The 19,779-nt window shown below is 51.7% G+C and overlaps 2 protein-coding genes across 8 annotated transcripts in view; one reads left to right on the top strand and one right to left on the bottom strand.

Moving 5' to 3' along the window:
- The window catches only part of TLE2 (TLE family member 2, transcriptional corepressor), a 20,780-nt gene extending 6,890 nt beyond the window's left edge, over positions 1-13,890 (top strand). For 2 of the 5 annotated variants that reach the window (XM_019653471.1, XM_019653470.1), the window contains exons 8-20: positions 300-310; positions 1,794-1,899; positions 3,686-3,730; positions 4,290-4,439; positions 6,021-6,159; positions 7,020-7,180; positions 7,810-7,886; positions 8,706-8,955; positions 9,253-9,500; positions 9,638-9,785; positions 11,355-11,505; positions 12,175-12,251; positions 13,587-13,890. In XM_019653471.1, the coding sequence (XP_019509016.1) occupies positions 300-310; positions 1,794-1,899; positions 3,686-3,730; positions 4,290-4,439; positions 6,021-6,159; positions 7,020-7,180; positions 7,810-7,886; positions 8,706-8,955; positions 9,253-9,500; positions 9,638-9,785; positions 11,355-11,505; positions 12,175-12,251; positions 13,587-13,694 (1,671 nt within the window). In that variant the 3' untranslated portion in view covers positions 13,695-13,890. Of the gene's footprint in view, positions 1-299; positions 311-1,791; positions 1,900-3,105; positions 3,169-3,685; positions 3,731-4,289; positions 4,440-6,020; positions 6,160-7,019; positions 7,181-7,809; positions 7,887-8,705; positions 8,956-9,252; positions 9,501-9,637; positions 9,786-11,354; positions 11,506-12,174; positions 12,252-13,586 lie in introns of all 5 variants that reach the window. The other 3 variants (XM_019653466.1, XM_019653467.1, XM_019653468.1) reach the window with 2 other exon arrangements.
- A 1,363-nt stretch (positions 13,891-15,253) lies between these two features.
- The window catches only part of TLE6 (TLE family member 6, subcortical maternal complex member), a 12,331-nt gene continuing 7,805 nt past the window's right edge, over positions 15,254-19,779 (bottom strand). For all 3 annotated transcript variants that reach the window (XM_019653370.1, XM_019653371.1, XM_019653372.1), the window contains 11 exons: positions 18,792-19,137; positions 18,646-18,668; positions 18,322-18,382; positions 18,138-18,241; positions 18,001-18,038; positions 17,178-17,427; positions 16,833-17,083; positions 16,416-16,557; positions 15,903-16,053; positions 15,569-15,645; positions 15,254-15,474 (listed from right to left, as the gene is read on the bottom strand). In XM_019653370.1, coding sequence (XP_019508915.1) covers positions 15,370-15,474; positions 15,569-15,645; positions 15,903-16,053; positions 16,416-16,557; positions 16,833-17,083; positions 17,178-17,427; positions 18,001-18,038; positions 18,138-18,241; positions 18,322-18,382; positions 18,646-18,668; positions 18,792-19,137 — 1,548 coding nt within the window. In that variant the 3' untranslated portion in view covers positions 15,254-15,369. The remainder of the gene's footprint in view (positions 15,475-15,568; positions 15,646-15,902; positions 16,054-16,415; positions 16,558-16,832; positions 17,084-17,177; positions 17,428-18,000; positions 18,039-18,137; positions 18,242-18,321; positions 18,383-18,645; positions 18,669-18,791; positions 19,138-19,779) is intronic.

The raw sequence follows: 19,779 nt of genomic DNA, 5'->3' as shown, positions 1-19,779 counted from the left end.
CACCTGGGAGATGCCCATAGGCTAGTGTTTTTTTGTTGTTGTATTTTTTTTTTTTAATTGGGGAATTGGGGGAGGGGAACATCATTGGGGAAATGGGGGAGGGGAACAGACAAGTTGCTGTTCTTTTGTTCTTCAGTCTAGTTGTGGAGGACGTCGCTTTACTGGCCCATGTTGATATTATTGCACTCTTCTCCGGTGAGGCAGTCACTCGCCGGCCACTGGACAGCCACTCACGGTAGCTTATTGCAGCCCACTGCAGCTCCACTGCAGCCTATGCTGTTGCCGGTGACTCACAGCAGCCCAGCTCCAGGTCGAGCTGTTGTTCACCATCTTAGCTGTAGAGGACAGTGTCACTGGCCCTCATCAGTGGGATCTGAACCCAGGCCCTGCTGCTCAGAGCTGGCGTCCCAAGCCAACTCCTAAACAATGCTCCACTTGGCCTGCCCAGGCTAGTGTTTTATTTATTTAAAATTTTCAATCTTCAGCTGTTTTTGCAATTGAATAAATAAATGCATACTCGTGGTAGTGTTCCATCCATTCTTCCATTCATGAATTTGTCCATCATCCACTCATTATTATCTACAAGAGCGCTGCCCAATAGAAATATTATGTGAGCCCTGTATGTATGTAATTAAAAAAAATTCTGAAATAATTATAGCTGCACGTGAGGTTACAAAGAAATGTACAGAGAGATCCCATGCACTCCTCACCCAGCTTCCCTCAATGATAAAATCTTGTAAAACTAGGGCCAGCCGAGTGGCTCAGTTGGTTAAGAGTTAGCTTAAGAGTGCGAATCCCTGCTGGTTTGATTCCCACATGGGCCAGTGACGCTACACCTGAGCTGAGTTGTCACTGAGCTGCCAGCAGGTGGCAGGATGGCTCAGCTGGTAAGAGCACATGCTCCTAACAACAAGACTGCCTGTTCAATGGTGGGCTATGCCCGCCCACAACTAAGACTGAACTCGGCATATTGGGCTGAGCTGCCGTCTGGATGGCTCAGTGGATAGAGTGTGCGCTCTTAACAACAAGGCTGCTGGTTCGACTCCCACATGGGATGGTGGCTATACCCACCCGCAACTAAGATTGTAACGCAGCACCTTGAGCTTAGAGGCCACAAGCTGCCGATGGGCAGCCAGATGGCAACTGGAGCCCTCCACAACTAAGATTGAAGAACAATAACTTGGCTGGTCCTCCTCCCCAATTCCCCAACACTGTTCCCCTCCCCCAATAAAAAAAAATCTTGTAAAAGTAAAATAAAGTATCTAATCCAGGAAAATGACATAAGTACAACAGAGCTTATTTAGACTTCAGTTTTACCTGTATTCAGTGTGTGTGTGTAGTTCTATGCAGCTGTATCACCTGTTTAGCCTTGTATCACCTGTTTAGCCTTTCACAATCTCCTATGCAATTGTAAATTTCCTAGTAGCTACATTAAAAAAGTTAAACAGGCAGAATTAATTTTAATAATGTCTTATTTAATATAATGTATCCAAAATGTTTTAACTGGTAATCAACATAAAAAATGATGAGAGATATTTTATGTTCTTTCTATTGCACTCTCTAAGATCCACATTGCATTTTGCACTTAGAGCTCATCTCAACTTGTACTAGTGCCTCCCAGGGGACACTGGACGATGTCAGACATCTGGAAGGTCATATTTCCCAGATGGGATGCTTGAGGCACAGATCCTAGTAACAGCAGTGGGGATGCTCAGTCTTGGTTGGGCCAAGATACAGTCTGGGGGCCCAGGACCATGACCCTTCTTCCCTCCTGGCCCCATCTTTCTGCAGAGTGCATCCCCCTCACCCCCTGAGAGTGTGGTGGAAGAGGAGCGACCAGGTGACCTGGGTGGCAATAGGAAGCAGCGAGCTGAGGAAAAGGATCTGTCCGGACCTTATGTGAGTAGAGGCAAGAAGAGGGCCGGGGTGGGCACATGTGGCCTCGACCTGCCCCTGGCTCTGCCCCTCAGAGCCTTTCGGAGCCCAGCGCTGTCCATGACTCTTATTCCAGAGCCTTCCAGAGCTCCCCATTGCTCATGGAGCTCTGGCCAATCAGGAGACCCTGTGGGGCCAGGCTTAACTCTTTAGTTGCTTACGTCCCTGTAGCCTCTCTACTTTCCCATCTTCTCTGTCCCAGCTGTTCTTTGCCCTATAACTCCCTTCTCCCTGCCTCTCAGAAACCAGTTTCTCCATCAAGGCACAACCCACCCCCCTACAGGAAGTTGTCCCTAACCCCCTCCCCCTCCTGGTGGGCTGGGACCTCCTCTCATTGTCAGAGTGATTGCTGCTCCTGTCTTTTCAAACTCGAGTGCCCCAGGGCCAGGCTGAAAGTGGGAGTTGTGATTGTGGTCCGCTGGGGGAGCTCTGGTCCCATTTAGGGGGCAGCATCGGCCTGGGCCCAGTTGAGTAGTGGGCCCAGTGTTGGCCAGTCCTGCTGTTTCTCAGAGAAGCCTTTAATCTTAAAAAAAAATTTTTTATTATTAAACATAATAGCTTGTTTTATGTCAGCAACTACCATATTTTGCTGTGTATAATGCGCACTTTTTTGCCGAAATTTGTGAGGGAGAAATGAGAGTATGCATTATATACGTGGGTAGTACTAATTCCGTATCTATATAAATGTTTTTAATTCTTTTATTTATGCTTATGAGTTAAAAGTGTAACTCTAGAAATCAATAATGATATCCGTATGCAAAATAATACCCTGGAATACATAATTGGTTTTGTTGAACTTACGACAAACTTGCAACGACAAACTTGCAACGACAAAGAGTTCTTGGCCTTCTACTGTATGATGCGTAAATATCGTAAATTTGTTACTGGTACATAAAATTTCTTGTACCTTTTATCTGTTCTTGTATTTTGTAATTATTTGTTACATAAAATTTCTTGTACCATAATATGTTAAAAAATAAATGCTAAAATTCCTTTATAATACAAAAAAACAAGTACCTAAATGTACTTGTTTTAACATTTCATTTTAATTTCATTTAAAAAATAAAATGAAAGATTTTTTTTTTCCTCTGAAAGTTCGGGCCAAAAACGTGGGTGCGCATTATACACAGGAGCGCATTATACACGGCAAATACGGTAATTTTGTTTTAGAGACGAAAACTGGAGATAAGGAGGTCAAAGAAAACCCACCCTTTGGGCAGATGTGGCCTCCAGGTTAGGATGGAACCTTTGGTTTTCCTTTGGTTTACAGCCAAACAGTTGGGCAGCCCAATGTGTGTTTCTCCCTTGGGCAATGGGGAGCTGTAGAAGGATATAGAACAGATGTGGGATAGGTCTTAGAAAAAAATCTCTCTGGGGCCAGCTTGGAGAGCTCCCTGGAGGGGGCAAGGCTGCAGGCCAGGCTCCCGAGGAAGGGATAAGGTCTGTGCTGGGGTCGTGGGGCTGGGGTGGTGGGCAGATGGGTGGGTGAGAAGGAGATGCACAGCAAGTCTTGGACACTCAGCACCATCTTCCTTGTCCTTCTCCATGAGGGACCCTACCACCCCTGAGCCCTCCCTTGCACTGAGCAAATGCGGCCTCCCTTCTGAACCAAGCAAATGGGCCGCTGTAGCCCCAGAATCCCCATCTAACCCGGGGCCTGCTGGGTGTATGCTCCCCGTCCCGAGTAGTTGTAAGGGGGTGTGGAGCAGGGGCCTGGCCAGGATGAGCTCTTTCCCCCATGTGTCCCCAGGAAAGCGATGAGGACAAGAGTGATTACAACCTGGTGGTGGATGAGGTAAGTTGGATTCCAGCCCCCTCGACCTCTGACCTCCCAGACTTGGAGGCAGGGAACTAGGTCAGCACACTGAGCAAGTGGTAGGTTTTCTGGAGTGTGGGGAGCCCAGAGGGAGTGGGACTCCTGGTCCCCTCTCTGGGATGGTTGGAGCCAGGGGAAGTAGGGGATGCCAGTCACTTCAGGCGGACATCCTCTCTATAATACAGGTGGGTTGTGCTGAGGCCCAGGACACACTGGAGATGGGCAGCAGAAATGGCTTCAAGCCTTGGCTCACTGTGTAACTTTGGGGGAGTGACTCCCTCTTTCCTGGCCTCACTGTTCCCCATCTATCCAGTAGGGGAAAATAAAACCACACCCTTATAAGTCATTGCTGTGTGTGCTTATGGAGTAGGTCACATTATTAAACCCATTTTACAAATGAGTTTATTGAGGCACAAGGAGGTTTCATAATCCTCCCAAGGTGGGTCACAGGTTGGGGTGGGGTTGGGGGGATACAGAGAGGGGTTCTTCTTCCTCTTACCTACCTCACCTCCACTCAACATTACCTCCTCGAACCCAGGACCAACCCTCAGAGACCCCCAGCCCAGCTACCACCCCATGTGGAAAGGCGCCCATCTGCATCCCCGCCCGTCAGGACCTTGTGGATAGTCCAGCCTCCTTGGCCTCCAGCCTCGGCTCACCACTCCCCAGAGCCAAGGAACTTGTCCTGGTAAGGAGTAGGGGAGGCCTTGAAACTCACTTTGTTCATCCTGAGGGCCTGGAAACAGATGGTACCCCATTTGACATGGGGCGGTGAGAAATTAGCCAGGTTGGTGTGGTCTAGCATTCCCTCCTTGATTATTTGGCCTTCCTAAAACCCCCGTCTGCCCAATTCAGGTAATTTTTCCGAAGCCCACTCACTCTGTTTTACCTGAATAAATATTAAAAGGCAACCTTGTAAATAAACTTTTTAAATACATATTAAAAGGCAACTCACCATCTTATGGCGATACCAAGTATCTCTTGGATCCCCTGGAAACAAAAACCATGAAAACGGTAGACTGGGCCACTCGCTAGGCAGACTCCAGCCCTGCAAGTGTTAAGACCTTTGGGAGGCATTGAAGACATACCAGCCGCAACCTGAGATGCTGTCCCACCAGGGACAAGGATTAATATCAGAGCAACTTTCTCCCTGCCTCTCCCAAGGGTTAATGCCAGGTGTAGGGACCACCTAGGAGCACTTTCCCTGGGGAATTTGAAATTCAGCTCCATTTGTCTCTTCCTCTCCCCCCAAATCTCCCCAGACTCCTGTTCTAAACCTACCCTGGGAGATGCCTGGCAGTTTCTAGGCCTTCCCTCCCAGCAGGTTGCTATGGCAACTACTGAGTTTGGGGTTCACTTTGCCTCTCATGTGCCCTCCTTCCACGCCAAGGAGACTGGAGAGGGGGAGGGGCAGCTCTGTTCTAATGGAGAAGGCCTCCCTATCCCCACAGTGTCCCTGTCCACTCCCTCGTGGGTATGCAAGTGTGGCTGTCACAATATGTGTCACTGTGTGATGGAAAGATAAGATGTAACCGACACAAGGCAAGGATGTGAAGTTTCTTGAAAGGCAAAGGAGGTAATGGCAGAAAGCCGAGATGACACAGCATGCTCCTATGTGGAGTCCAGTTTCCCCTCTCCTCCAGTGTCCCCATGGGGAGGGACAGTGGTAGGGCACACCTATCTCCCCAATGGGAGAAGGAGTCCATCAGTACTAGGTACAGTTTCTTCATCGGGGAGGATGCTGTGTGGTCTCCCCTGTCATCCTAGTTTCCCATTTCTTGTCCCCAAGGAATCTGACGGCCTCCAACTTTGTCTCTGACCTCCTTCTGTGATCCCCCACTCCCTGCAGGGCGTGCCCTTGCTGTGGGCTCACCTCATATCATCTTGTCTATACCGCATTCCTGACCGGGTATCTACACTACATACCTTATCATATGCATGTGCAGTTCTCGCCATAGATGTGCGTGTTGATTCCTTTCATCATGCACATGTGTGCATGAGCCCAGGTGCCCACCTGGCATTGCCATGTGTGTAGACAGATGTCTCCTATGCCCAGAGGATCAGCCATGGTGCCCATTCCCCTGGTGTGTGCGTGTCTGAAATTGCAGAGGCACTCTACTTCTGGGTGCAGCCACCTCCCGTGAGCTCTGGCCTACTTCACCTCCACCTGGCCTACCTCAGCTCCCTTCTCCCATCCATTTCTGACCAGATCCTTGGGCTTCAAGGTGCCGGGTACGTGGTGGTGTTCAGTCCTGTCCTTTCTCCCCAGAACGATCTTTCCACCAGCACTCCTGCTTCCAAGTCCTGCGACTCCTCCCCGCCCCAGGATGCGTCCACCCCCGGGCCCAGCTCGGCCAGTCACCTCCGCCAGCTCACTGCAAAGCCAACGCCTTCCACGGACAGCATTGGTGAGCACCCGCTGGCGCCTTCCAGAGCAAGTCTTCCCTCGGGGGGAGTTTCTAGAAAATGGTATGGGGTTGGGGAGGCCAGAGGTTTGGATTACAGCCCTGGCATTGCCTTGGTTTTATTCATGACTCCAAGCTGGATGCTGCCTAATTCTGGGCCTCAGTTTCCTCATTGTCTTGGCTTGATGGGTGGGGAAACTGAGCCCCAGAGAGGGGAAGTGACTTCTCAGGGGCTTCAGTCTGGTGTACTGGAAAGACAAGTTTTAGAGTCAGACAGGCTTGAATTTGAGGCCAGCCTCGGACACTTGCCAGCTGTGTGACCTTGGGCAAGTGACCCAACCTCTCTGAGCCTCAGGTTCCCCATTAGCAATATGGGAGTGACACAGTGCTCTTCTTTCCTGTCTTATGATTTGGCTGTGCTGGTAATGGGGTCTCAGAAAGAAGTCAGTTCAGGAACTTGCCCTCAAGGAGCTCCCAGATGGTGGGGGAGAAGACCCAGACCCCCAAACTCCCAGCCCCGTGTGATCATGGGTGGGGTAGAGGGAGAGATCCAAGATGGGCAAGGTTGGAGGCTAGGGATAGGGTGGGGAAGCTCAAGGATGAGATGTTGCCAGACATTGTGTCTAGGTTTGGAGGGATGAGTAAGAGTTCAGAAACTGAAGAAGGAAAGGGAAGAAGAGCATGTCAGCCAAAGGGAACATTTGTAAATGTCTGGAGATATGACAGGATATGGTGAATGCTGAACCAGAGCATGGGAGTCCTGAGTGACAGGCCAAGGAGCTGGCACCCTGCCTCCAAGGCAGTAGGAGGTAGGATCTAGATCCAAGATGTCTGAGGACCCATCTTTGTCTCTTCTCATTTAGCCCTGAGGAGCCCTCTGACCCTGTCTAGTCCCTTTACCACATCCTTCAGCCTGGGCTCTCATAGCGCTCTTAATGGGGACCTCTCTGTGCCCAGTTCCTATGTCAGCCTCCACCTGTCGCCCCAGGTCAGCGGCTCTGTGGTGTATGGACGCACCCCCATGGTAAGTCCTCAGGGTGGGAAATGCCAGGAGGTGTCAGCAGGGCCCAAGAGCTGGGGACCGGAAGGAGAAACCAGTTACACAAAGAGAAACAAAGTCATGAGGAAAGGGTGGGGAGTCCTGGCTTGGCAAGTGCAAGTGGGAAGATGATCTGAGGGTCTCAGCAGCCCCACAAGCTTAATACAAATCTGCACCTATTACTGTGGAAAAAGCAACTGATTATGCTGCGTTAAGAGGAATAGAGAGTCCCAGCCATGGGAGGTGAGGGTCCCATTCAGCCTCCTGGCAGAAGCTGTACAGGTTTAGCCCTGATTTTTAATGGCCTACAACACTTTTGGTAGATTAGAAAGGAAGGACTAGCTGAGGGAGAGGACTGGAAGTGATGTTCCATGAGGAGGAGTTGAAGGATTCCCTTGACAGAGACCTTGGGTTGGGGTTCCCTCATATGAAAGCCTCTGTTCTTCCATCTGTAGTATAGGAGAGGAGAGGACATCTGTGCTTTCTTGGGGAGGGGCTAATAAACATAATGGAGATCCTCTGATAAACACAGGGATATGGCAGGGGAGCATGGGACAAGGCAGGTGCAGGTTTGAGTCACCTGCCCTGTGACACCCCTTTTGGCATTTCGGCAGATGGCATTTGAGCCTCATCCACATCTCCGTGGGTCGTCCATCTCTTCCTCCCTGCCCACCATCCCCGGGGGAAAGCCGTGAGTACCGGGTGGGGCTTCCTGCTTTCTCTAAGGGGCTTACATGGTGGGATGGGGGTTGGGGTCCACTGCTGCCTTTCCAGAAAGTCTCTTCTATAAGATAATGGGAGCTACTTCAGGTCTACTTGATCCCTTTTCCCTTTTTCCATCTCCTTTCTGGAGAAAGAGTTAGGTAACCAGCAAAGGTTAGACCAGTGGTTCTCAACAGGGGTAGATTTTGCCCTCCCCAGAACATTAGTGATATCCGGTGATATATTTGGTTATCACAACCAAATGCTTCCAGCCACTAGTGCGTAGGGGCCAGGGATGCTGCTCAACACCCCACAGCGCCCAAGACAGCCTCCACACAGAGAATGTCCTGGCCCCAAGTAGCCATAGAACTTTCTAATGTGAGGGGAACATTCTCTACCTGCTGCTGTCCAATCTGATTGCCATAATCTAGTTGTGGCTTTTGAGAACTTGGAATGTGGCCAGTGTGACTGAAAAACTGAAAATTTAAATTTATTTAAATGTAACTGGCCACCTGTGGCTGCTGGCCACTATTGGACAGCATTCTCTGGAACTCTTAAAGCATCATGGTAGGCAAGCATTTACCAAGTGCTTGTTAACCATGCAATACGCCACCACCCAGGTGGACCCCTTCTGTTTCGTGCCATGCTGACTGTGCACATCCCCTTTGATCATGTGGTCCCCAATGCACAGCAGCACCAGGCAGGGCGGAGGTACCTCACCACCCTCCAGCATGAGGGTGTGGAGGGCCCCCCCCCCATGCCTGCTGGGGCCCTCCCTCCCCATACATCATGCCCTCATCCTGTCCAGGGCCTACTCTTTCCACGTCTCAGCGGACGGGCAGATGCAACCAGTGCCCTTCCCATCGGATGCGCTGGTGGGTGCGGGCATCCCGCGCCACGCGCGGCAGCTGCACACGCTGACGCATGGAGAGGTAGTCTGCGCTGTCACCATCAGTGGTTCCACACAGCACGTGTACACGGGCGGCAAGGGCTGTGTGAAGGTGTGGGACGTGGGCCAGCCCGGCTCCAAGTCACCTGTGGCTCAGCTCGACTGCCTGGTGAGGCAGGACAGGGCCTGCACACGCACAGGGGGTGGGAGGTGGGGGAGGGGGAAGCAGGGGTTGCAGGCCAACTGGGTAGGGCTTATAATCCAACAGAGGTGGGGCTTTCCAGACAATGGAGCGGAGTTTAATAGGCCAAGCAGGGGCGGGGCTTTAGGCCAAGGGGGTTGGAATTTATAGTCCAATGGGGCGGGACTTCCAGGCTAACCAGGGATGGGATGTGCTTATTTGACTGGGCTCCTGGAGGCAAGGCTGGGGGGCCAACCCCACATCTTTGTTTCTCTCCCCTCCCAGAACCGGGACAACTACATTCGTTCCTGCAAGCTACTGCCGGATGGCCGGAGTCTGATTGTGGGCGGTGAGGCCAGCACCTTATCCATTTGGGACCTGGCAGCGCCTACCCCCCGCATCAAAGCTGAGCTAACCTCCTCGGCCCCTGCTTGCTACGCCCTGGCGGTCAGCCCCGACGCCAAGGTCTGCTTTTCCTGCTGCAGCGATGGCAACATCGTGGTCTGGGACCTGCAGAACCAGACCATGGTCAGGTAGGTGGTGGTTGACCTGGGACCTTGGGCAAGCCCTTGCCTCCTTCCCTCTTGTGCTGTAGGGGCGGAGGAGTGGCCTTGGAGGATGCTGGAGCAGCACCAACTTCAGGATGGCTGCCTGGCCCTTGTCCCTCCAGGCAGTTCCAGGGCCACACGGATGGTGCCAGCTGTATTGACATCTCCGACTATGGCACTCGGCTCTGGACAGGGGGCCTGGACAACACCGTGCGCTGCTGGGACCTGCGGGAGGGCCGCCAGCTGCAGCAGCATGACTTCAGCTCTCAGGTGTCCCACAGGGTCCTGCGGGAGGGATATAGAAACTCCAGGAATCCTGCCTCCCTTCCTCTTCCCCTGAGGCACCCACCTCCAGATGCTGGGTGGGACCAAAAATACCTATCTGTGTCCATATTTCTTGTCCTTCAGACACAGGCCTTTCCCTTTATTCTCCAAAGCCAGACACAGGGAACCACAGAGGATCTGATTCATATTAAGCTGTGGGGCTGCTAAGACCCTCAGATCATCTTCCCTGATGCTCTTGCTAAGCCATGCCCCAATTCCTTTGCCTCTCCTGTGTAGTTGGTTTCTCTACCGAGCCTTCAACCTTTGACCCTACTGATAGCTCCTGACAAGCCCCCACCCCAGGACTCACTATGGGGGAGCTGCTGACCTAAGGGAATAGGTAGAGGTTGACATAGGAGCTGGGCACACAGGTTTCTGTTGAGGGCCATGTGGGAATCCAGGCTGGAAGATGTGATGAAGGGGCTAGACAGAATCAGGGGCTTCTCAGGGCTGAGCAAAGAGTCAAGGACAGGTTTTCAGATACGCTGGACCCAGGTTCCATCTCCCAGTGCTTTAGGGGGCAAAGTGCAAGCTGCTTGGCCTGTTATTTAAGGCCTCCATACTCTAGTCTCAAACGTACCATGCCCTATGACACCTCTAGACCTGTCCACCTGTTGTTCCCCTCTGACTGACATGCCTTTCCCTTCCTTTCTCTAATTGGTAAACTCCTGCTCATCCTTCAAAACCTATCCAATTTGCCTCCTTCCTTGAAGCCTGTGGGGGAGCTAGCTCCCACACTCTTTCTGTTCTACCTTCTCTTCAGCTTGAAGGCTTCCTTGATAGGGAAATCAGGGGTGCAGGTGGATATAGTTGTACATCCCCTGCCCCCGAAACTTAGATGGGTTACATACATATCAGACGATTTCATGGTGAGTGTCTCCCATCCCACTGGGTTCCTGGTCTTTATACAGGAACACTTCTATATGGCCAGGAGAGAATATGTGAAACCTTCCAGTTTTCTCTGCTGCAAATTTATGGTTCTTTCACATATGTCTTATTTGTCAGTAAGACTTTGAGAGGTTTAGGATGGAACAGGGCTTTATTCCTCTCTGTGCCTCACTTGGGGTGGGCACAGAATGATGAGGCCATCAAGTCCTTTCAAATGAAAGTAAAAAGAAGTGTTGTCACATGGGGTAAGTTCCAAGCTGGGAGTCAGAACGCCTGGTCCTTCATGGACTTGCTTTTTGACCTTGAGCCAGACATGGCCTCAGCTTCCCTTCCAACATCTGCTCAAGGGGAGTGACTGCCCTCGCTGTATTCATCCCCCTCTTCTTGAGCTGTTGTGCTTTCTGAGCAGATAATGGATGTGAGGCCCCCGGGTTCTGTGTAATGCTGATTAATATTAATGATTCGATATGCAGTTGCCTGCTGCTTCCAGGCCTTGGGCCAGCTGCCTCTCCTTGCAGGGGCCACAGTGGGGGAGCACTGGACCTCTCACCTCCCCGCAACTCTTCTGGGCATCCCCCACTGTCCCAAGGGTTTTTTTTACCCCACCTTTTCCCTCTTCACCCCCAGATTTTTTCCCTGGGCCACTGCCCCAACCAGGACTGGCTGGCCGTCGGCATGGAGAGCAGTAACGTCGAGATCTTGCATGTCCGCAAGCCAGAGAAATACCAGCTGCACCTTCATGAGAGCTGTGTGCTCTCCCTGAAATTTGCCTCCTGTGGTGTGTCTGCCCGGGGCTGGGGTGGGACTATGGGCTACTGGAGCAGGGTTGCCAAAACACAAAAGAAAACAAATACCACACACACACACACACACACACACACACACACACACACACACACACACACACACGGCAAAAAAATAGGATGCCTCGTTAAATTTGAATCTTACGCTAACACATTATTTGTTTATCTAAGTATATCCCAAATAATGAATGGGACACTCATACTAAAAAGCAACTAATTTGTTAGTACAATATATCCCAAATATTGCATGGGATATACTTACACTAAAAAATGATTTTTTTAGTATAAATATGTCCTAAGTATTTCATGGGATGTATATATACAAAACAATAATAATAAATACTTGGGACACATCTACACTAAAGATTGAAATGTAACTGGGCACCATGTATTTTATCTGGCCAGCTCTCTCCTAGGGGCTCCCCCTTCTTGTAGGCCAGATGCAGTCTCTGGGGCCCTGACTTCACCATCTGGAAAATAGAAGGAAGGATCCTCAGTTCCCTAAGGGGCCTCTTGTCCTCCAAATGAGGGTAAAAGTGTCCAAAAGGGAGAGGCCAGAGCTTCCTGTCCCACCTCTGCCTGCAGCCCATAGCCCAGGATTTCTTCAGACCCCTTCTTGAACTCTCCCTGCTCTCTTTCCCCAGGGCGCTGGTTTGTGAGCACCGGGAAGGACAACCTGCTCAATGCCTGGAGGACGCCATATGGTGCCAGTATTTTCCAGGTACCTGCTGGTCTGGAGCCGCCACCCTGGCAAGATGCTAAGTGCCCAGGGACCCCAGGGTGGCTGCACTGGTGGTGAAAAAGGAGCCTCCCCCAGGGCCCTCCAAGCCTCTCACCTGCCAGTTGCTACTAAAGCAGGGTGGGCAAACGTCAGCCTGCGGGCCAAATCTGGGTGCAGCCTATTTTGCTTTTAATTGTGGTAAAATACACATAGCATAAAATTTGCTATCTTAACCATTTTAAGTGCACAGTTCAGTGGCATTAAGTATATTCACACTATTGTGCAACCATCCCCATCATCCATCTCCGGAACTTTCTCATCTTCCCAAACTGACACTCTCCCCATTAAACAATCCCTCCCCAGCCCTTGGCACCACCATCTACTTCCTATCTCTATGGATTTGACTCCTCTAGGGATCTCATAAAAGTGGAATCACAGTGTTTGTCCTTCTGTGTCTGGCTTATTTCACTGAGCATCATGTCCTCCATGTTCATCCACGTTGTAGCAGGTGTCAGAGTGTCCGTCTGGCTGAATAATATTAGTGTGTGGATGGACCACACTTTATCCATCAACTGTTGATGGACACTTGGGTTGTTCCCACCTTTTGGCAATTGTGAATCATGCTGCTATGAATGTTCACGTACAGGTTTTTGTGTGGACCCATTATCATTTCTCCAGGACATATACCTAGGAGTGGAATTGCTGATAACTGTTTAATCTCTGGAGGAACTGCCAGACTTTTTTCTAAATTTTCCATTCCTACCAGCAGCATAGAAGGGTTGTTATTGTGTCTTTTTTTCTTTTTTTTTTTTAGTTTTTGTTTTGTTATTATGTCTTTTTTATTATAGCCATCTGAGTGGGCATGGAGTGGTTTTTACATTTTTAAAGGGTTGTAAAAAAAAATGTGATGTTGATTTATTTGGCCTCTGGACTTAATGGCTAAAGACTTATTTGGACTTTAGACAAGGCCTGAAAATTTACTGTTGGGCCCTTTACAGGAAACTTTGCTGAGCCCTGGTGTAACTTTAGCCCTCTACTGTGCTGTGTGGCCTCCTGCCTGGTGCACAACCTCTCTGAGCTTCCCAGAAAAGGGCAATGCCCCAGTTCTCTCTCTCTTGGCATCTAGATTAGGAAGGTCCCTCCCTTCTCAGGAGCAGTACACCTGTCCAGAAAGCCTCCTTTCCAAAGGACCTTTTTCTGTCTCAGCCCCACCTTGACCATATGCTCATCCTTGGGGGCCGGCACTGGCCCGTCACCTTGCCGTCACAGGAGCTTGCACCAGCCTGTGCCAGTATAGGCCACAACTCACCTCTCCCTTTCTCCTCCCTTCAACAGTCTAAGGAGTCATCCTCTGTGCTGAGCTGTGACATCTCTGGGAACAATAAGTACATCGTGACAGGCTCGGGGGACAAGAAGGCCACTGTGTATGAGGTGGTCTACTGAGAGAACCCCCCTTCTTGCAGCCCTACTCTGAGGGGAGGAGTGTTCAGAAAAGCAATCCCAACACCACCCTCTCCAGTTGTACCTGTGGGTACCAAATCTCATCTGCTTTCTGCTCGACCCCCTCATATCTTCCTCTGCTGGGTGTGGGGCCAGCTGGGCAGGGGGACTTTGGGAAAATAAACGTTATTTATCACAACTGCTTTTGTCTCGGGCTGGGGAAGAGGGAAGGTCACTTTCTAGCTGTGTGACTGGGTGTAAATGGCTTTCCTTTTTCCTAATCTGGACAAATGAGATCATTCATTCTGCATGAAATACTGCGGGGTCTACCATGAGAAATGAGTGTTGTATTGGGCAGTGTGGCTATGACATGTAACAAATAGCTCCAGCCCCCAGGTCTCAGTGGTTGAATGCAATGGACATTTCTCCTTGGGGTATACAGGGGCCGACTCCAGGTAGATTCTCAGAGTTTCAGGATGGTGGTGGTTTCACCATCTTGATATGTAGCTTGATGGACCAACATAGCAGGGAGACAAGTCACACATAGCTTTTAAATCCCTGGCACAAAAGTTTCATGTATCTTTTCATGCTAGTCCTCCTCAGATACTGCCCACGTACAAAGGGTTGAGGATTATAGTGGAACACATGGTATTTGGGGTGCAGTGATATTTCCTTTGAGACCCAGACATAACTCCTAAGAGCCGGCCATATGATGCCTGGCCTACTGTCATTGTCACAGCAAAAGTCTCAGTCCCAGAGGAGGTAGTGGCTGAAAGCTAAGGGAGGAGAAACAGCTGCTGGGAAGGGTGACAAAGACAGGGAACAGCATGTGCAAAGGCTCAGAGGTAAGGAGCTTGGCCTGAGGAAGACCAAGAGGGCAGTGGGGGTTCCCCCTCAGTTACAAGGGGAGAGGTCTCCAGATAAGGCACAGAGAAACCCCATGGGAGCCAGAGTGGGACAGTGCTGGTAGGTGACATAACATCTGGTTTCTGGAAGCTTCTATGGTCTGCCATGAGGACCATGGGTTTAGAATGGCTGAGGGGCTCCAAGCAGGGATGCTGCTGGGACCTTCTGGAGGGAGATGGCACTCAGAGTCCCTGCTGGAAACAAGCCACACCCAGGTAGAGTCTGAAAGCACCTTATGGAGAAATTCTGCGGTTAAGGAAGCAACTTGTTGCTACCACCTGGGTTGCTTCTTATTCTGGGAGGAAAGGTGAGCAAATGGTAATCCCAGAGTCCTACTGAGGGTGGACTCTTACGGCCTAAACAAATGGTGTTTTGGGAAGGACCAAAACCCCATCCCCGGAAACGTGCAGGAAGTGGCTGGAAAACATCTCGCCACGAGATGTGGAGATTAGCTCAGGGGAGAAGGCGGAAGTGCCCCACATCCATTCTCTCTCCCAACACTGGGGGTCAATGGCTTTGATCAGGTTCTCAAAGAATGTGGACTTAAAAGGCTCAGAGACTCAGGATGGACAAAGTCCTTACCAATCTCAACTCAATGAGATGGCCAGGGCATGACGCAGAACCAGGTCAGCTATTTTTTGTTCTGATTGCTTTATTACACGTGACAAAGATCACCAGCCCATCCACCATGCCCCTTCACCACTAGCCCCCTTCATTGGGGGAAACAAGACAAAGAAAAGGACCCTGAATTGGGATGACAGTGGTGAGCCCCTCAGTACGTGATCTGGTACACTGAGGCGTGGTCCCTGGACCCCGTGACGATTAGGCGGTTATTAGAGGAGACATCACAGCACATGACTGAAGAGGTCTCGGGTACCTGGGAGGGTTGGGGAGCACAGTAAGGGGGAGCTCACTCACCCTTCCCCCTAACTCTGCCTGCCCACCTGCCTCACCCCTGTGCACCCTGGTACCTGGAACACCATTGACCCGGTGGGCATGCTGTAGATGCTGACCAGGTTGTCCATGCCAACGCTCACCCACCACTGGCCTGGAAGGAGGCAGAGGGGCACCGGCTCAAAGATGGCAGTTGAAGGCCACACCCCTGGGGATCTGGGGAACAGAGGGAGTCCCTACCTCCCTCATGCCCCTGTGGGCAGCATCACTGAGGTTCCTGCTCATGAAGGGTGTAGGAGGGGGCTCAGGAAGGGTCAGAAAGGTTTGGGCCCAGTTTACCTGAGTGGGGGAGACCTGTGGGAGGCTGAGGGCCACAGGGGACTCCCCCACCTGGTATTCCTGAACACTCACCGAAGGGGGAGAACTTGAGACCGAGGATGGTACTGTCCTTACAGCCCACCATGTGCTTCTGGCCCCCACAGGTGGGCTGCAGCCACTGCTGGCCATTGGCTGTGCCCACCAGAACCCAGTCCTCCCGAGGACTGGGGGATAGGCTTATTATCTGGGGGTAGGTGGCAGGAAAAACTTGGTCAGGGCCCAGTCTGGCCTGGGAGACGGGCAGGAGCACAGGGACCCACCCTGGGGGCCAACCATCTGCCCATTTCCTGGTTGCATGGCCCCAACAAGCAACTTCACATCTCTGGGCCTCAATTTGCTCATCTATAGAATGGGTTGGTCCTCTACTTTATGGGATTATCACAGAGACTAAATGATAGACTATGAAAGCATCCAATGCTCTTCCTCCCGGCAACACCAAAACTTGGCATGCCAATACCCCCTGCCCTACCCCTCAGTGTCCACCTCCTTCTCTAGCCTGAGGGCCAGCCACTACCTGGCCAAGTAGACCCCATCCAGCCCCCACACCTGAGACTCAAATTGGTATTCCTGAGGCTCCCCAGCGTTCCTCAGGTCCCAGCACCGCAGGGAGGCATCCAGACCCCCCATCCAGATGTTCTGGCCTTTGACAGCAATGCTCTTGGCTCCATTAACGGGGCCCGGCAGGTCCCTGGAGAGGAGAGGTATCAGGAAAGAGCTGGGGCCGAGACTTGGGGCCCCAGAACACCACCCACCCAACCACCCCAAGTTGACATATGGGAAAGTTGAGGTAGACAAAAAGTATTAAGACAGGGCTTTGAGGAAACAGCCCAGCTAACATTTGAACCTGGGTCTTCAACTCTCTCAAACAGGCAAAGGGCTTTAAGCTTGATATTGCTGAACCCCTGCTCAGGGGACAAGGTCGGAAGGGGCTCTCAGGGTGCCCCACCCATGCTGGGGCCACACCTGACCACGTTCTGGTTCCGCAGGTCCCAGATCCTGACGGTGCCATCGGTGAAGCCACCAAAGGCCAGTTTGTCCTCCAGCTTGGCAGCCAGGGCCTGGCAGGTGAGCGCTACAGAGGGCAGCTCATCTCTCACATAGAGGGAAGGCGCCGTCAGGTCCCACACACTCACACCGGCCAGGTTGTGGCCACCTGTCAGCAGAGTGGTGCTGTCTGAGGACACTAGGCAGGTGCGCAGGTAGGCCCCGCGGGTCTGGGGTGGGCAGAGAAGCAGGTAAGCTTCCTTCCCTGTAAGTACCTCTTCCAGCTTCCACAAATCCTGCCACTGGGGACAGTTCCACACTCACCTGTACACGCAGGTGACTCACAGGGAGCCTGTCCTCTACCACCTGGCCGACCAGACACCACACCTTGACACCATCCCTGCCACAGGTGAATGCATGCCGCATGAAGCTGCTGACTGCTATGGACAGCACGGGCTCTCCATGTTTTAGCGTCCGCATCTTCTCCATTCTGTATGGGGTGGCGAACTTCCTGGAATGCCAGGGTAAGAAATCCGGCCTCCAGGCATCTTTGAAGTCCTCAGGGTCCCAGCATCTTAGGAGGGGACACCTCAGGGTCGGTCACCAGCCTGCCTGTAAGCCCCTCTGCCCAGAGGAGGGCACCCATCAAGCCCCAGAGGGGCTTTGTTCTTTTTCAGATGTGGGGGTTTTCTCTCAGGCCTTGCTTCCCCACTACACTATACTTCCTCTAATCTATCCACACTCCTCCAAATATTCTCTTTCCCATAGCCCTACCTGGAAAACTCATGCTCATCCTTCAAGGTCCTAACCATTAGGCCCCTTCCTACAAGCTGTCTCTCTCACCTGGGCTCCCCCAGCCTCAGACCACAAGGTTGGGACTACCTGCATCCAGCGCTGACCCAGCGCCCCTCCCTCCCCATTCCACGCAAGTTCTTTCCCCAAATCCCTTGAGCCTGGTGTGGGAGGGACAGTGATGCTGGTGTGAAAATCACTCAAGTTCCATATCCCTACCCGGACCCCTCATCTCTACTTACAAGCACAGCACCATGGTGATGGATGGGGAAGGGGAAGAACACACCTACAACTCAGGTTCCCTCTACCTCCTGGGGACAGAGGTACAGAGAGGAGGGGCAGTGCCTACACTTACATGGGCTTCAGAAAGTGATAGTCTCTCCTAGCTGACCCCTGTGGGTAGACCAACATCACAGCTAAGATGCATTGGCTCCCTCTGCCCCAGCCCTCCCAGACTTTAGGGGTGGGGTGCAAACTCAGACCTGGTCTCACCTGGGTCACAAGAGAAAGCATCCCCCCTGTTGCCATGCCTGGTGCTGTGCTCCCTTCTTGGGAACCTGCTGGGGTGCTGTGGGGGGGTTTTGGGGGGCTGAGGACTAGGCAGAGACAAGAACAGATAAGTAGCAGAATGGCCCCTGCGCTCCCGAGCAGGCTGCCACTCTCCCACTGGGATTACCTAAATCATCTTTGGTACATGATGCCACTCCAGAGTAGCATGGTCCTGGGTCCTGGCTTTCCTGCCCGTGAAAAATAGAGCAATTTGGTCAGACCAGAGAACCTGACTAGGGTTGGTCTTAGAACCAGAAAACCTTCGGGAGACCCAGGCAGTGAGGACAGGACTCGGGCAACTGCCCCTAGTCCCGTCTTCCCATCCAGGTGGAGTTGCACAGTCTTGGGGCACAGTCCTGAGTCCTTGGAGGGCATGCAAGAACTGAGGGTGGAGGGGGTGGACCAATCCCATGGGAACTTGCCAGGATAACCACCCAGCCAACTTACTTACCAGGCCTGGCACCTGTTCTGTCACTGCCAACAGGAGAGAAGGAAAGTGATGGAGACAGAGACAGCAGAAGGACAAGGTTCAACCTGTGTTGTCTTCCACGTGGTCCGGTCCCAGGCTGCCCCCTTCCCACCCTCAGGGAGACTCACGCCTATGACTTGGTTGGTCCACCTCACGGTAGGTCCCAGCAAAAATCTGCCAGAGTTGCTGGGTCAGAACATCTTGCCAAAACAGGGGCTCTGAGTCCCAGGATGGCTGCGGGTTTAGCTGGTGGACTGGGGCATTGTCTATTCTGGAGGGCTGCTGGAGCCAGTCAGATGACCTCATGGCCATTACATCTTCAAAGTCCGGCCCCTGGAGACTGGAAGGCTGTGAGGGCTTGACCTCTGGTTGCCAGGAAGCCTTGGGGCTGGCTGGCCCCCAGGAGTCCTGGTCAGCCTGTTCACCAAGGCGGGGTTGGCTGCAGGTCTCCATGATCCGTAGGAAGTTTTCTGCCTGGAGGGGGGAACGTCACCCCAGCTAAGGCTTTGTCATCAGACAGCCCTGGGCGTGAACCGCCTCCTATAAGCTGGTTTCCCCGTGTATAAAATGGGGATATGCCACCTACCTTGAACGTTTGGAGTGGTTCGCGATAACCAGAGCCCTCCACACTACACCCAGGCATAAAACAAGTTGGTGGTACCCAGAGGCCAGCCTTGGTAGCGGGTGATAAAATTTAATTCTAGAGGCCAGTGGCCATTATATTGGGTTGTTGGAAAAGTCATGACGCATTTTTGCAACGAAATAGAAAAAAATGCGTCATGACTTTTCCGACAACCCAATAATATGGTAGTAAGTGGAGATCCAGGTGCGTCTCCCAGCTGCTTTTCTCGGGATGTTTGAAAACTAAAACCTGAACACCACCCTTTCACTTAAAATGGCTCCAGAGAGGAAAACAGTATGTACATACGTCCCCTTGTGTGGGGCCAACATTTGAATCTGCTTAAACATTGGAAAGACACCAAGAAACTGATGGGTTCCTCCTGGGGAGGACAGTTAGGAGAGCCGGTGGGAGGGTCACTTAGATATTTTATATTTAAAACTGAGCCACATTTCAAATTTAAGTTAAAAGTTTCTACAGAGGGCTGGCCGAGTGGC

The sequence above is a fragment of the Hipposideros armiger genome, unplaced genomic scaffold (genome assembly GCF_001890085.2).
Source record: "Hipposideros armiger isolate ML-2016 unplaced genomic scaffold, ASM189008v1 scaffold_202, whole genome shotgun sequence".
In the NCBI taxonomy this organism is placed as follows: domain Eukaryota; kingdom Metazoa; phylum Chordata; class Mammalia; order Chiroptera; family Hipposideridae; genus Hipposideros; species Hipposideros armiger.
The sequence above is the reverse complement of the archived record's forward strand: the minus strand, read 5'-3'. Positions and strand labels throughout refer to the sequence as shown.